General features: G+C 47.1%; 2 protein-coding genes across 2 annotated transcripts in view; one reads left to right on the forward strand and one right to left on the reverse strand.

The window, feature by feature from the left end:
- Positions 1-12815, forward strand: part of LOC108941708 (neurobeachin-like) — a 215912-nt gene that overhangs the window by 149277 nt on the left and 53820 nt on the right. The gene's annotated exons all lie outside the window — the stretch shown is intronic.
- mab21l1 (mab-21-like 1) lies at positions 1763-3358 on the reverse strand. The gene has a single exon (XM_029255288.1). The coding sequence runs from the start codon at positions 2855-2857 to the stop codon at positions 1778-1780; it is 1080 nt and encodes a 359-aa protein (XP_029111121.1). The 5' UTR covers positions 2858-3358; the 3' UTR covers positions 1763-1777.

A 12815-nucleotide genomic window follows, 5' to 3' on the forward strand; every position in this document is an offset into this window, starting at 1 on the left:
GAGAGAGAACTTTAAAAATACTTCAAAAAATACTCAGGGACTGTTGTTAAAACGGTCAGTTTAATGCGCAGTGGTTTTCTAACGTCTTCATCACAGCAGAAATAAATGTGCAAACACCTCTCATTCGCAATGATTCTCCTTAGGGTTAAGTTTTTTTTTTTTCTTTTTTTTTTTTTTTTTCTTTTTTCTCTTTTTTTTATTTAAAAATAGGCTTCCGTTTTTATTTCTGTCCATATATTCTACCGTCTAAGGCTATAAATAGGCTGTATAAAAATGCCTGAGATTTGTTAAGCCAGACAATGAAAATAAGGTCGTGGAATTAGAGACAAACATTGTTATTTATATTTTGTTGTGTAAAAGATATTCGGCTGCGACTTCATTTTAATGCATTTTTTTTAAAATTATACAGTTGCCCGCAGGTGTAGGCTCCGTGTCGGTTTTTAGGCAAGTTTTATTTTAATAAACATTTTGCGTCACGGAGTTTTATGCAAAACAAAATAAACAGCTCAGTGCATAAGAACAGTATTATTCAAACATGCAATTATTAATCTGCCTGTAATTTTACTGGTGTTTGACATGATGCGTAATATTTACCAGCATCTGGTTTTTATGCAATGCAATTTGGGTTGACTTTTTTAAATTAATTTTTCTTATAGTTTGCAGTTTTTCAATATTTGAAGTGATTTCTGACACTGCAAGTCTTCGTGTAATCCAGCATGTTAAGTGCTGCGTTTGCTTGCTGTTTGTTTTGAAACTCTGATTAGACGAAAAAAAAATATTTCTATGTTTCTGATTTAAAACTGAGTCGCAAAAACGGTGCGAACAACAGATAGTACTTGATTTTTTTTATTAGAATTTTAAATAAATTCAGAACAGAAATGAAAAGAAAAAAATCAAGTCACAAAATGTTATATCCAGTGTTTTCATATCCAAGTGCATTTTTTTCTCAGATAATATTTTATATATATTTTCCAGGCATTGCCAATAAGCAAAATCAGAACAAAACGCTGAAATATAGTTTTAAATTAAAATTCAAGTATATATTTATGGAATGTTTTAAAACTGAACAAAAATGTAAACTTTTACGATGACTCGTGTTCCTTTGACGACGGAGTAAAAAAGTAAAATATCGGTGTTTTTTCTACCTTGATTTCTTCTCTACCAGGAAAAAGCCCCGATGTCCATAAAAAGAGATGAACTTATTTTTACGCGTCACAAAACAACATTCACAATCTCAGACCACTGGAACCACAATCTATTCATGTAGTTTTATACAGTATAAAAATGTACAATTATATTCTGACAGGTATATTTAACTGTAATTATCAAATCGGTGTCAATTATAAATAATATTTAGTTACCCTCCCGTTATTGTGAGCCACGGCGCGCTCCAATGCGCGCTCCCGAGTGACACATCTTGGCTTTTCTGCTGTTATTCTGAATCAGCCTTTTTTTTTTTTTTCTTTCCTTTTCCTTTCTTGTTTCTTTGTTTTGTTTTTGGCAAAAAAAAAAAAAATGCTATAATCCCGGGGCACATCCTCGGACGTGTGTTTCACAGGTCACGAAAACGGGTATGAAAAATAAAGAGCAGCGCTCGCCTCCTTCTCGCGTAGTCCTGCCTTCGGATCCCGCTCCTGCGCGCGGGCCCGCCGCACAGACACCGCGCGCGCGCGCGCGCGAGCCCTCTTCCCCTCTCAGCGCGCGCGCACACACACACACACAGAGACACAGACAGACAGACAGACGGAGACGCGCGCGCGCGCGCGCGCGCGGAACCTCAGAGCTTCTCCAGGCTCTTGGGGTTTGTGAGGATCTCCCGCGCCAGTCTCCACGTCTGTTTGGCCGCGTTCTCGAGCGCCGAGTGCGGCTTGCCCTGGAACAGGTCCAGGTTGGGCAGGAAGTAGTGCGGGCACCGACGGCACTGCAGACACGAGATGAGCTGCAGCAGGATGCCGTTGAGCCGGTCGCCCAGGCAGTTCTCGTCCCAGTCCGACTCGCGCGGGTGCTTCTCGCACTCGTACGACACGAGCGTCTTCATGTGGTAGTTGTTGAGCGGCTGTCCGGGCAGCTCCAGGTGTCGGTCGCGCAGCGTCTTCAGCACCGACAGGCACTTCTTCCTGCAGCCGCCCAGCAGCAGGCGGTTCTCGGCCTCGGCGAACTGCAGCACCCAGGCGTCGCTCTCGGCCGAGCTCTGCTTGCCGTTGAGCGAGTAGCACTCCTTGGAGAGCAGGTTGAAGCCCTCGGCCTTGACCTCGGCCACGCGGTTGGGCCCCGGCCACGGGATGTGCGGCAGGGGCCAGTGCGCCGCGCTGCGCGGCCAGATGCCCGTGCACTTGAAGGCGGGCGTGATCTGCACCACGTAGCGGTCCCTGATGCGCAGCTTCACCTCGCTCGTGTCCGCCACCATCTTCACCACGTCCCGGTAGCTGCACTTATCCACCGCCTGCGCCACCAGCGTCTGGAAGCGGGAGCGGATCTTGCGCGCCGACAGGTAGCCGGAGGCCGTGATGAACTCCACCCAGAGGGACATGCTCCTCTTGCGGCCGTCGCTGAGCTTGAGCACGGCGCAGCCGGGCAGCGAGCCGTCGTCCACGAAGTTGAAGACCCCCATCTGGTTGAGGTAGAGCACCACCTCGAACTCGGTGGGCGAGATGACCTCGAGACCCTCGAAGCGGTTGTCCATCTCGTTGAGGGAGCTGATGAAGCGCGGCTCCTGCACCTCCACCTCCTTGAGCACGTCGGACACCACCTTGCACACCTCGCGGATCGTCTTGGAGATGGCCGCCTTCCTCGACTGGCATTTCTCGTTGTAGTATTTGTTGAGGTGGTACACCAGCTTGGCCTGAGCCGCGATCATGTTCGGGCAGAGATCCGGGTTGTACACCGGAGTCTCGCAGTACGCCGACGGATCCAACGCGGCTGTTTGTACCGGAGCCAATTTTAGAGAAGAATGTGGGCTGCTTAGAGTGAAAACGGAACGTGTACGTGTGCTTCGGTGAAGCGAGCTCGTCGTCCTCCTCGTCGTCGTCGTCGTCCTCAGACTAGCACGCCCTCGCCAACGTCGATCTTCTCGGCGGCGGTCATCGGGTTCGACTCGCTCCCCTCGCAAATAAGTCCCTCGATCTCGATTTACGAGCGACGGCAGTGCGCGGCGGCGCGCCTCGGGATCGGACCCTCGCTCCGCTGTCAGTTGCGAAAACGAGCCTCCTCGGCGCCTGTGCGGTTTTCCTCTCGCCTTCTGTTTGTGTGTGTGAGGAGGAGGAGGAGGAGGAGGAGGACTGCCGGTGTTGCAGTGTTTAAGTGCTCTCGGACGCACCGGCGTGGAAGTGATGAAGGGAGGGAGGGTCGGACACGGGGAGGTCCAATGGCCACGGGAGTCGTCACCGCCCCACCCCACCCCACCCCACCCCACCCCACCCCACCCCACCCCACTCCACTCCACTCCACTCCACACACTCCTCACTCCACACTCGGCGGAGTACACGGCGATGCTACCCGCCCGCCCACCTTTTATACGCAGCACCGCCACACGTACAGGTAGACGGAGGCAGGGCCACCGCGGAGCCGCTGGACGGGGACCGACTGGGACGACACTAAATCCGGCCTCTCATTTACGGGACACGTAGTGAACACTGACACCGCGCGCAGGTAGAGCAGTGTCAGTGTTCACTCGCGCTCCTCCTCCTCCTCCTCCTCCCTCTCGCCTTTTAAACTGCACTTGTTGTGTGTAACGGTTATGTTTATTTATTGAAATGTGTCGAGTACCGCTAGTATGTGTGTGGCTGTTAAAGTGGAGTAAAAAACAGTGATTTGGAGTAAGTGGCGTGTGCGGGGAGAGCACAAACAGGGGAGGAAATAGTGCGGCGCTCACTGTCACTGCTCACTCCACTGGTGTCTCTGCTCGTAACGGCGGCTTTGTGCCCAGATGCGCTTTTCGGTGCCCCTTTCACTCTTTTTTTTTTTTTTTTTTTTTTTTTTTTTTTTTTTAAAATTTTAAAAACCATTGTTTACGTCGTAAATTTGTGAGAGGTTTTTTTTTTTTTTTTTTTTTAAATTTTTGTTTGGGATTTTGTGTAACCCGGGTGTACGTTATTTACACATTTGGATTTCTCCTTAAGTGCTAGTACAGGAGTTGTAAATATTGGTGTAATAATAATAATAAAAATAATAATAATAATAATCGCATTTACTGTTAATCTGTGCCATTTAGCTTTAACTCGTTTATTCGCTTGTTACCGCTCATGTGGAATAATACACGTTTTTTAAAATGTAATTTTACAGAGGAGGTGCTTAAATGTTTCTTTTTTAAATTTTTTTTTAATTTTTTTTTTGCACGTCAAATGTTGTATTCATTTACGGTGTTTCCGAGAAGGACTGCTTTTATTTATTGTATTAATGGATGGTTTTGATTTTCCAATCGGTTGCTGCCGTTTATCATTTCGTTTTTTTGTTTAATTTTAACTGATCGTTTTAAATGTCGGGTTTCTGTTTAATCCAATGACGGAAAACCTGTCGTCACAAATCGGCGGTGTTCATTTTTCACTTTTTAGTTTTTAGCTCTCACTCGTTCTGTATTCCGGTGTAACGAATTTTGTGTTAATTTGGCTAAATGAGAGAAAAGCTGTAAAGCGGAGCGCGTTCGTTCGGAAATGTCCCTTTACCTTTATGGTCTTCGCCTTAAATGTGTGTATTAACTATTATTATTTAAATATGTTACAAAACACTCGTCCAACAAGTCTTCCTTCGGATCCTCACTGCGGAATCTCTCTTCTGCAACATTTTCTTTAATTTTATTTCGCCGAATAAAAGCCAGTTTACATTCCTTCAACAAAAAAATCAGTGTATTTCAGCGCAAAGGTACAATAAAGAAAACGAAATTCTTCATTTTTTGTGTCTTAGGGAACACGCAAGGTCACGTCTCGTTTTATTTAAAAGCTGCTATATTTTGTTGTCGTATTTGGCTCAGTTATTGTAACTGTTAAATGTGAATATAAAAGATGATCTGAAACAGGATTTGTATAATAGCCACACGGAGAGCCTTCAAATTCTACATTTCTCACATGAAGCCATACAGTCATATTCCAAATCGCAGTAATATTCAAAATTGATCCAGTATTGAGGAAGTTTTTAATCAGAAAGTGTAAATTTGTCATCTTTAAGAATAAAAAAATGCATATATTGTATCTTATGTATGTATAAAATAATACATATCAGGCAGTGTTTGAGTATCACTCACATTATTAATTTGAACTAGAACAGCCAGCCTCTTGTATTCAGTAACATTTTACCATTTTAAAAAAACAAGTGTTTGAAATTTGTGAACAGATTTAAATAATGGACAATTACAGCAGACTGGATGAACTAAAAATGTCCACGTGATACTCTTTGGTGCCTCTCTCTCATCTCTAGTTCCCTTCTGTCCGTGATAATTTCCTCTTTAGAGTCTCTTCACATCAGCAACACAAAAAAAAAAAAACAAAAATCGGTGGTGCCATACTGGATATCTAATGAAAATATGAAATAATTTTTAATGAAATGGAAGGAGATGTGCATCAGCACTTGAAGGCAACATTGTCCCTCAGCACTTGAAGGCAACATTGTCCCTCAGCATTGTGTACTGACTGCATGTGTGTGTGTGTGTGTGTGTGTGTGTGTGTGTGTGTGCGTGCTAGTAATTAGTCATGCTGCGACGGAAACGGACCAACACACCCCAAGTGGAAGTGTATTTTGTGGCTCACGGGTTATAAGCCTGATTACCATTGATTACCGTCGCCGAACCCTCCCTGACTCCAACTGAAAACCTCCCCCGACATTATCATGTGTCATGTGAAATACTTTTACAGTCATACAATTTACTTTCAGCACAAAAAACACACAATATATTTAGCTTTTTTACCCCCCCCGCCAAAAAAAAAAGAAAAACATATCCAGAGGAGCACTGAGTTGGAGACACTAGTCAGATTGAATGTGTTGAAGACCACAGTGGAGAGGGTTGATATGGCAACAGAAGTGAGTGTGGAGGAGCAGACCCACCCTTGGGCAACTCCCCTTATTAGTCCCCCATGACTGCCCTGTCCTATTTTATGCAGTCCAGTCAACTGTTTAAAAAAAAAAAAATCTCTCTCCCAACCAAAAGGCGGGCAGTTTGTTTGTTGTTTCAGAAAAGGACTGCATTCAAGGGCTGCCTAATTGCTTATTTTGGGGCTTATTGGCCACGAGACGCAGGAATGCGTCATCTTAATACGACGGCGCCTTTGCAACGGCGATGCTGCCGCTGCGCGCGTACGTGTGCAACGTTCAGGTCTACGAACGGCCTGCAACCATTTGTTTTGCGCGTCCTTGCGATGAAAGACAGGTGGACCCTTAACGCTGGGAAGCGCCAGCGAGGAGGCCTCTCTTCTCCTGCGAAAGTGAGACTCCGGGGCTCGTTTGAAGGGCGAAACGAGCGATGCATGCTAACGTTCCTCCGCGCATTGGAGGGTGGAGGCGAAATTCTGCTTGTCGGTCTCCTCCTCTTTTACATGCTGACTGGACTGGACCCCTGTCTCTTCCGCTCTCCGTCTCTCTGTCCGTGTCTGTCTCTCCCGAGCAAACAGGTGCCGGTGATTATTAGAACCAGATACACTGTGGTGTTGAGCGTGCTTTTTCAAACGCCCATATCAGGTAAATATTTAGCACCCCCTCTGCTCTGCCGCGAGCACGTGCTTCTCCTTTCCCGCTCGTCCCACGCGATGATGGGGGCCGGGACCCGTCGGTCCGCGTTATCGTCAGCGCGTGGTCCGGTCGGCCAACGTGGCCCGCCCCGGCTGCTCCGCAGCTTCCGCGTACCCACGGCCTGACCTTCACCAGGACTCGCGTCATCTTCGCGTCACGCTTTTGCACCTTGCTCCAAGGACCCCCCTCCACCGCTCGCCGGAAATGCGGCGCCGTTGCCGCTGCGGGAATCTCCTGCCGAACGCGCGCATCACGAGCGTGATCGTTGTCATGTCCGAGATTCCCTTTCGCTTTGGATGGCTGTGCGGAGACGGAGCTTTTTTTTTGTGAGGACTGCCCAGCGCCGCCCCTTCCGTTGCGTCCCTCCTCCATCCTCCCTTGTTTTCTTCGCTCTCGGAGGACGACAGTTCTTCTCTCGCTGCTGATACTACACGCAACACAATAGTTAGGTCTGACATAATCCCCCTTTATGGTTTGCCTACAAATACTTCCTCCCCATTATTCCGCTATTTTGATATTCCGCGCAATTGTGCTTTACGGTTACCACGTTGCTGCCGGCGGGAGACTCATTTTATCGCATTTGTGGTTCTAAGTCTTAACCTGTTTGTGTAGGCCTTTGCTTATTTATCTGCATTGATACTGAATACTGTTTTTTTTGTGTGTGTGTGAGACTCCTAAAGAGACTCATTGATTAATTGACTAATTGATCCAGTTGTCAGAGTTGTTTTCGTGGGTTCTCATTGGCGGAAAGGCTTGGTGGATGGGTGCGGAACTCGCAGGCATGTGTTCGTCAGTAAGCATAAAGGAACACTAGAACGACTGAAGTCTCCAGCAGTGGTTCAGAGTACACCCTTTCAGATTTTAGTGTTTTTTTTTTTTCCCCTGCTTGTGAGTTTCTTTCCCGCCTCCTTACTCTTGCTATCCGAAGTTTATCGGGTAATATGCTGCAATTCTCGGTTTTCATCGCTGCGGTCCTGATGCCTCTGCCGCTTGCCCAAAACTTGCTGGTTTTCCCCCGTGAGGAGAGACTCCCCTCTGATGCTGCGAGGACGTCCTCGGGAGGTGCAGATGAAGAAACGTGAGCGGGGCTGTTTGCGCTCTGCTAAGAGACCGGCGGCTCCCACGAGGACCAGAACCGCGGCATCCGGCTGCTTCTGCAGACAGCGCCGAATAAGCATCCTAAGAAATGTCAGGCCTCTGTAGCCAGTAAGACATGTTAATTGGAGCTAATGGAACTTGCACTCTGTCCCTCTTAATAATAACCACTATTTCTTGACAAATTCAGGCCATCACCACATTATTATTCACACGTATACAGCTTTTCATGCTAATCATTCCCCGTTTTTTTTTTTTTTTTCAACGTTTATTTTGATTTTCTGGACCAGAAAATGTACTGGAAGGAGTACAAGGAGCAGGATTAATGTTTCCGAAGTATTAACTGTAATTGCTGTAACTATGGCCCGGTATTATGAAGGAAATAAATGTGGCATTAAATACAAGAGCTGTACGTCGTAAGATGGGTGTACAGTTTATATTATCCAGCATAGAGGAAACTAAAACGCAGGATGTGATTATTAATTAGCCTGCAAATTTATTGAGTTCTTATCGCTCGGACCTCACCGTCAGCATCCGGCGTTCGTGGAGTTTGGGGTCTCCGTGTGACACAACACCTCCCGCCCACCCTAGCCGGTCTCCCCCGTGGAACGATTGCGTCTTTTAATTTGTTTTATTTTTCCACGCCGTGCGTGCCCCGTGTTCGCCCCTCCCCTGGTGCTCCGCGCTGGAGACAACGTAGCCGGAGGCATTCGCAGGTCTTGTCAGGATCGCTGGAACAGGCCGAAGCCATATGTGGTTAAAGTCAGGGACACAAAGGAGATGGAGGGTGGAGTCAGAAGGGGTGCTGAACTTGTCTTTGCTTTGCCTTTTTTAAGCCCGGAGAGGAAAAAAGAAGAGGAGAGGAACACAGAAATTAATTAAATGTCTCCGCTTTGGGAAATCCAACCCTCCACTAGCACACCCCCCCCCCCCCACCCACCAAAATATAGAATGCTTGTCAGCTTTTCTGATAAATGACCGCATGAATTTGCATAGATTTTACATTAATACATTTTAGTTTTATTTATTAAAATGGGGTATACATAATAATGCAGAAAATCAGTAATATGCTTTGCGGTCTGAGAGCCGGAGGATTACCGCGAGCAGACAGTGATAGATTTCTCCGAGCGTATCATCACTGGAGCTGCGAGGTCACTGCGCCGCACCATTGTTGCATTTTCTCTTTTTTTTCCTCTTGTGTTTTGTTGGCGCTTTGTTAAGGAGGCCACATTATCTCCTAAACGACAGCGCTGAGGGAAAGTGCTTGTCAGAGTTGAGAGAGGGATTCTGTTCTGCCGGTTTATTATTTTCGGAATCCTCGTTCATAACTGCCTCCAGCCTTGTAAACGCTTGTCGTAAAGCGCTGCCGCGGCACCTTTGAATAGGGTTATGTTTCGTTTGCTGGTAGTTGGAAATTGAGTAATGCAATAGCGCTAGTGCACACAGAATAAATCACAGTGTTTCAGAAGCCGAAGGGCCCCCACTCTGCATTATGAACAGCTTCCCCCCCTCCCCTTTTTTCTTTTGCTCAAGGTGTATATTTGTGGCTTGCTTGGTGTTTCATCGCCTTGGAAATGTACCGTCGATATTTCATTGTAGTCGTGAGAACCGGGAAATACGGTCTGAAGCGTCGCTCCAATTAATCTTAATTGTCTGTCACTTAATTGTCATCGTTTACCAGCTGACCTGATGGTGCTTAACCAGAAAGTGTTCATTGCTCCCTGGGTGTTGAACAAGCGGCTACGTAAACCTTCTCTTTAAATGCCTCTCGTTAGACAGCAGGGAACGCAAAAAAGGAAAAGTCAAAATTTTATTTTATATACTGTATACGGTATATTATAATAAAAGGTTGGCACAAGGGGAGAGCCTTTTTTTGGGAGGATGAGGGCGGTAATGAATTGCTGGTGGCAAAGTCTACGATACGAAACTGGGTCATGTAACCCAAATAAAGAATGAAGGCTTCATAATTGCCAGTCCTCGAGATCTGAGGTGCCGGGTGCCGACTGTCAGAGCCGGGGCTAATGATGACAAATGCTCTTCTATGTAGATTGCGGAGTGGGCCAGGCTGGGGTGGGACTACATAACGGGTATCATCCACACAGGGCCATCTACACACTTGGCACTCCCAAACCCAGAGGTGAACACAGGAGTGGCCAAATCGCAGTACGCAGGGATCACAGGTCATACCTCTTTCTCGCCTCGGAAGCGGAAGCTTTGTTTTGGGGCTCTCTGATTCCATGCTATTTATAAAATACCTCTTTAATTTTCTTTTTTTCTCAACAAACAATACATTGAATGTTACCCCTTCTTTGCAATGATGTACTCATGTAATGATTGACCTTTACTGATGATGTGCAACTCTCTTTAATTTCGGTTGCTACAATTTCTAAGAAAATAAAATGAGGTCAGACCCAAATAGTACTTCATATTATGAGTATTAATTCTTTTGTAAATTAATTCCCCCCCCCCCCCCCCCTTCACATATATTTCTGTACAGTCACATCCCATGAGAACATTTTGCTCATTGTGGATAATGTGGCCTTTGTTCTCATTTTATTGCTGTTTTTGCAGATTTTATTTATTTTTTTTTTTTTGTTAAAAATGCAATGTTGAATGCTATGTGAAAGACTATTCATTGCATGAATCTAGACTTCTGGTTACTAGGGTTATGAAATGTATGGGGTTTAGCTGCTCTCACAAGTTATTTCCCTTTTTATTCTCTTCTACTTATGAAAACAGGATTATTTGTTTTAACAGCCCATGGTCTCATTCCAGTTGATGAAATGTTTAAGAACCAAGTAAAACAGCACCCTTAATATAGCTTTAGTATGAACACACCGCTTTAAAAACCTGCTTTAACGAGACAAGTTAATTACAAAACAAGCCCGACTTGAAGACTAACGCTCGCAGTTATCTCAGCGTGGCCTAAATTTATAATTGCTAGGGTCTGGCTAAAAATGTCGCACAATTTTCTCTCATAGATGGAGTGCGGAATTGCACAAATCGTGAAATAAGCAACTAATTAATAGTTTATTTCGGCACAGCTTAAATGCATCATTCCCGACCCCGCGAAAAGACGCACGGTTTATTCCAAGAACGCTCATCTGTCAGTCTTGTAGAATGAACTTGTGAGAATGCGAAACGCCGAGAGTCATTTTCTGCGCCGGCAACCGTGCCCTCTATGCAAATTTCTTGTTCTTTAAAAGAAAGAAGAAAAAAGTGCCTCATTACGTTTTCCCAAAAAGCGGCATTGTTGCGAAAAGCCATAAATCTGATTTCACTTACGGTGACGTTGGCCCCTGCTAATAAAAGAGCAAGGCCTGGGTATAGCCTGCCCAGATTTCCCCAATTTGTTGCTTGAGTGGCTCTTGAAAGGGGGTCCTGCTTTGTACAAAGGCAGGGCCTTTTGTGTTTGGTCTCGCCCCATCTGTGTCATCTGGTGGTCTGTGCAAAAAGGGGGGCGGCCACTCGGCCGGCCGTTTTATGGACTCTCCGGGGGCGGCGGCGGGAGTTCATAAGCGCGGCTGGCCCATTGTGGGGCCTGCGCAGCTGACACGTGTGAATGGACTCCGCTGTATTGACGGATAATGTCTGCTAATGAAACAGAGGAGGCCGCCTTGTTCTGGCGGAGGGCTCGTCCTCCCCGCTTCTATAGCGTAGCCCTCGTGGCTCGAGTTTGGTAGCTGTCGCTCCGGTGCCTCGTACGTTTCGCTGGGTCACGCGGCAAAACTCGTGTGTTATCCTTGACTATAGCAGGCTCCAGGCAGGAGGTTTGAGTGCTTCTCTTCAGCCGGTGCGTGTCCCTTTACCCCGGTCTTGCAGGGCTGGTGCTAGCGGCTGCCTCCTCCCGTGGAGTCGGGCGGGGCCGATTCGCCGTGGCGGCCGTCCAGCTCGTTCAAAGCAACGGCCGCAGCCCGCTGCTTGCGGGGGCCTCGGCGCTGCTCACCCCCCGCCCGCCCGCACCCCTCGGAACCGCTGCGTGGAAGGCACATTCACACGCCGCCGTTTCATGTCGATCTTTCTTTCCCTCCAAAAGGGAGGGAAAAAGGGATTTTGGGAAAGCGGGGGAGCTAAGTACGATTCGGACAGGGGAGGGTGCAGAGGTGTTTTGTCTACAGAGCATATGTGACCCCTCAGCGGTAGCACTGCGGGGGCTCTCGGGGCTCCATGATCAGATTTGCTGCCTTTCCTTTTCCCTTCCTGCCGAAAGAAGACAACATATGGCTTCAGCTGGCTATCGTTTACTTCACATGGTCTTTAGCGTCCGTCAAACCGCGTTCTGAAATATTCTCGTAAAAAATCCATCTGACAGAGTTTAGGAACATCCACTCTGTGCCCCTGAAGAGATCCCCCTCCCCCATGTCGAAAGAAGGCGTTTCGGCGGCGCTCGAGAAAAACGTTTTCTGTAGAACCTTTAAACCTCTGTGCGTACGGTAGTTCGGGAATCCTGAGGCCTCAAGCACTTGGTTTCAGCAGCATCTCTAAATCAAGGCTGTTTGTCAGTAGTGGTGGGAATCTGGTGTCTGTCAGCCCCCTACCCGTGTGTTTATCCAAACAGACCCCTGGCGGTCGTAGAGGTTTAGAGGGTGAGCGGGAGTCTGAAGAGGGCCGTGTTGATGGAACAGACGCTACAGTAGTGCGTCTCCTGCTTTCTTACACCTGTACCTAACCACTCCGCAGAGCTTACGCCTTGGGAGTGTTTGGTCGTGGCACTTAGATGTGCTGCCTCTGGCCACCATCAGCTTCGGACCCCCTAGTTGGGAGTTTTGCTTGCTCTCCTACGTTGCTACAACAATGGAATCTGTGTCGCCGATGTTACTTGGAAAGCTATTAGTGCCATATCAGTCTATGCCGTTTGCAGTACCCTGTGTTAAACAAGCTTAGGTAATGTTCTAACGGGGGGCATCGCAAAGAACGAATTCGGTTAGATTAGCCCGAACGTTTCGCAGAAGTTCACGGGATTCTTTTACGGCCGTTTCCGTGTCGGTGGTGGTGGTGATGATGGT

The sequence above is a fragment of the Scleropages formosus genome, chromosome 10 (assembly GCF_900964775.1).
Source record: "Scleropages formosus chromosome 10, fSclFor1.1, whole genome shotgun sequence".
In the NCBI taxonomy this organism is placed as follows: Eukaryota; Metazoa; Chordata; class Actinopteri; order Osteoglossiformes; family Osteoglossidae; genus Scleropages; species Scleropages formosus.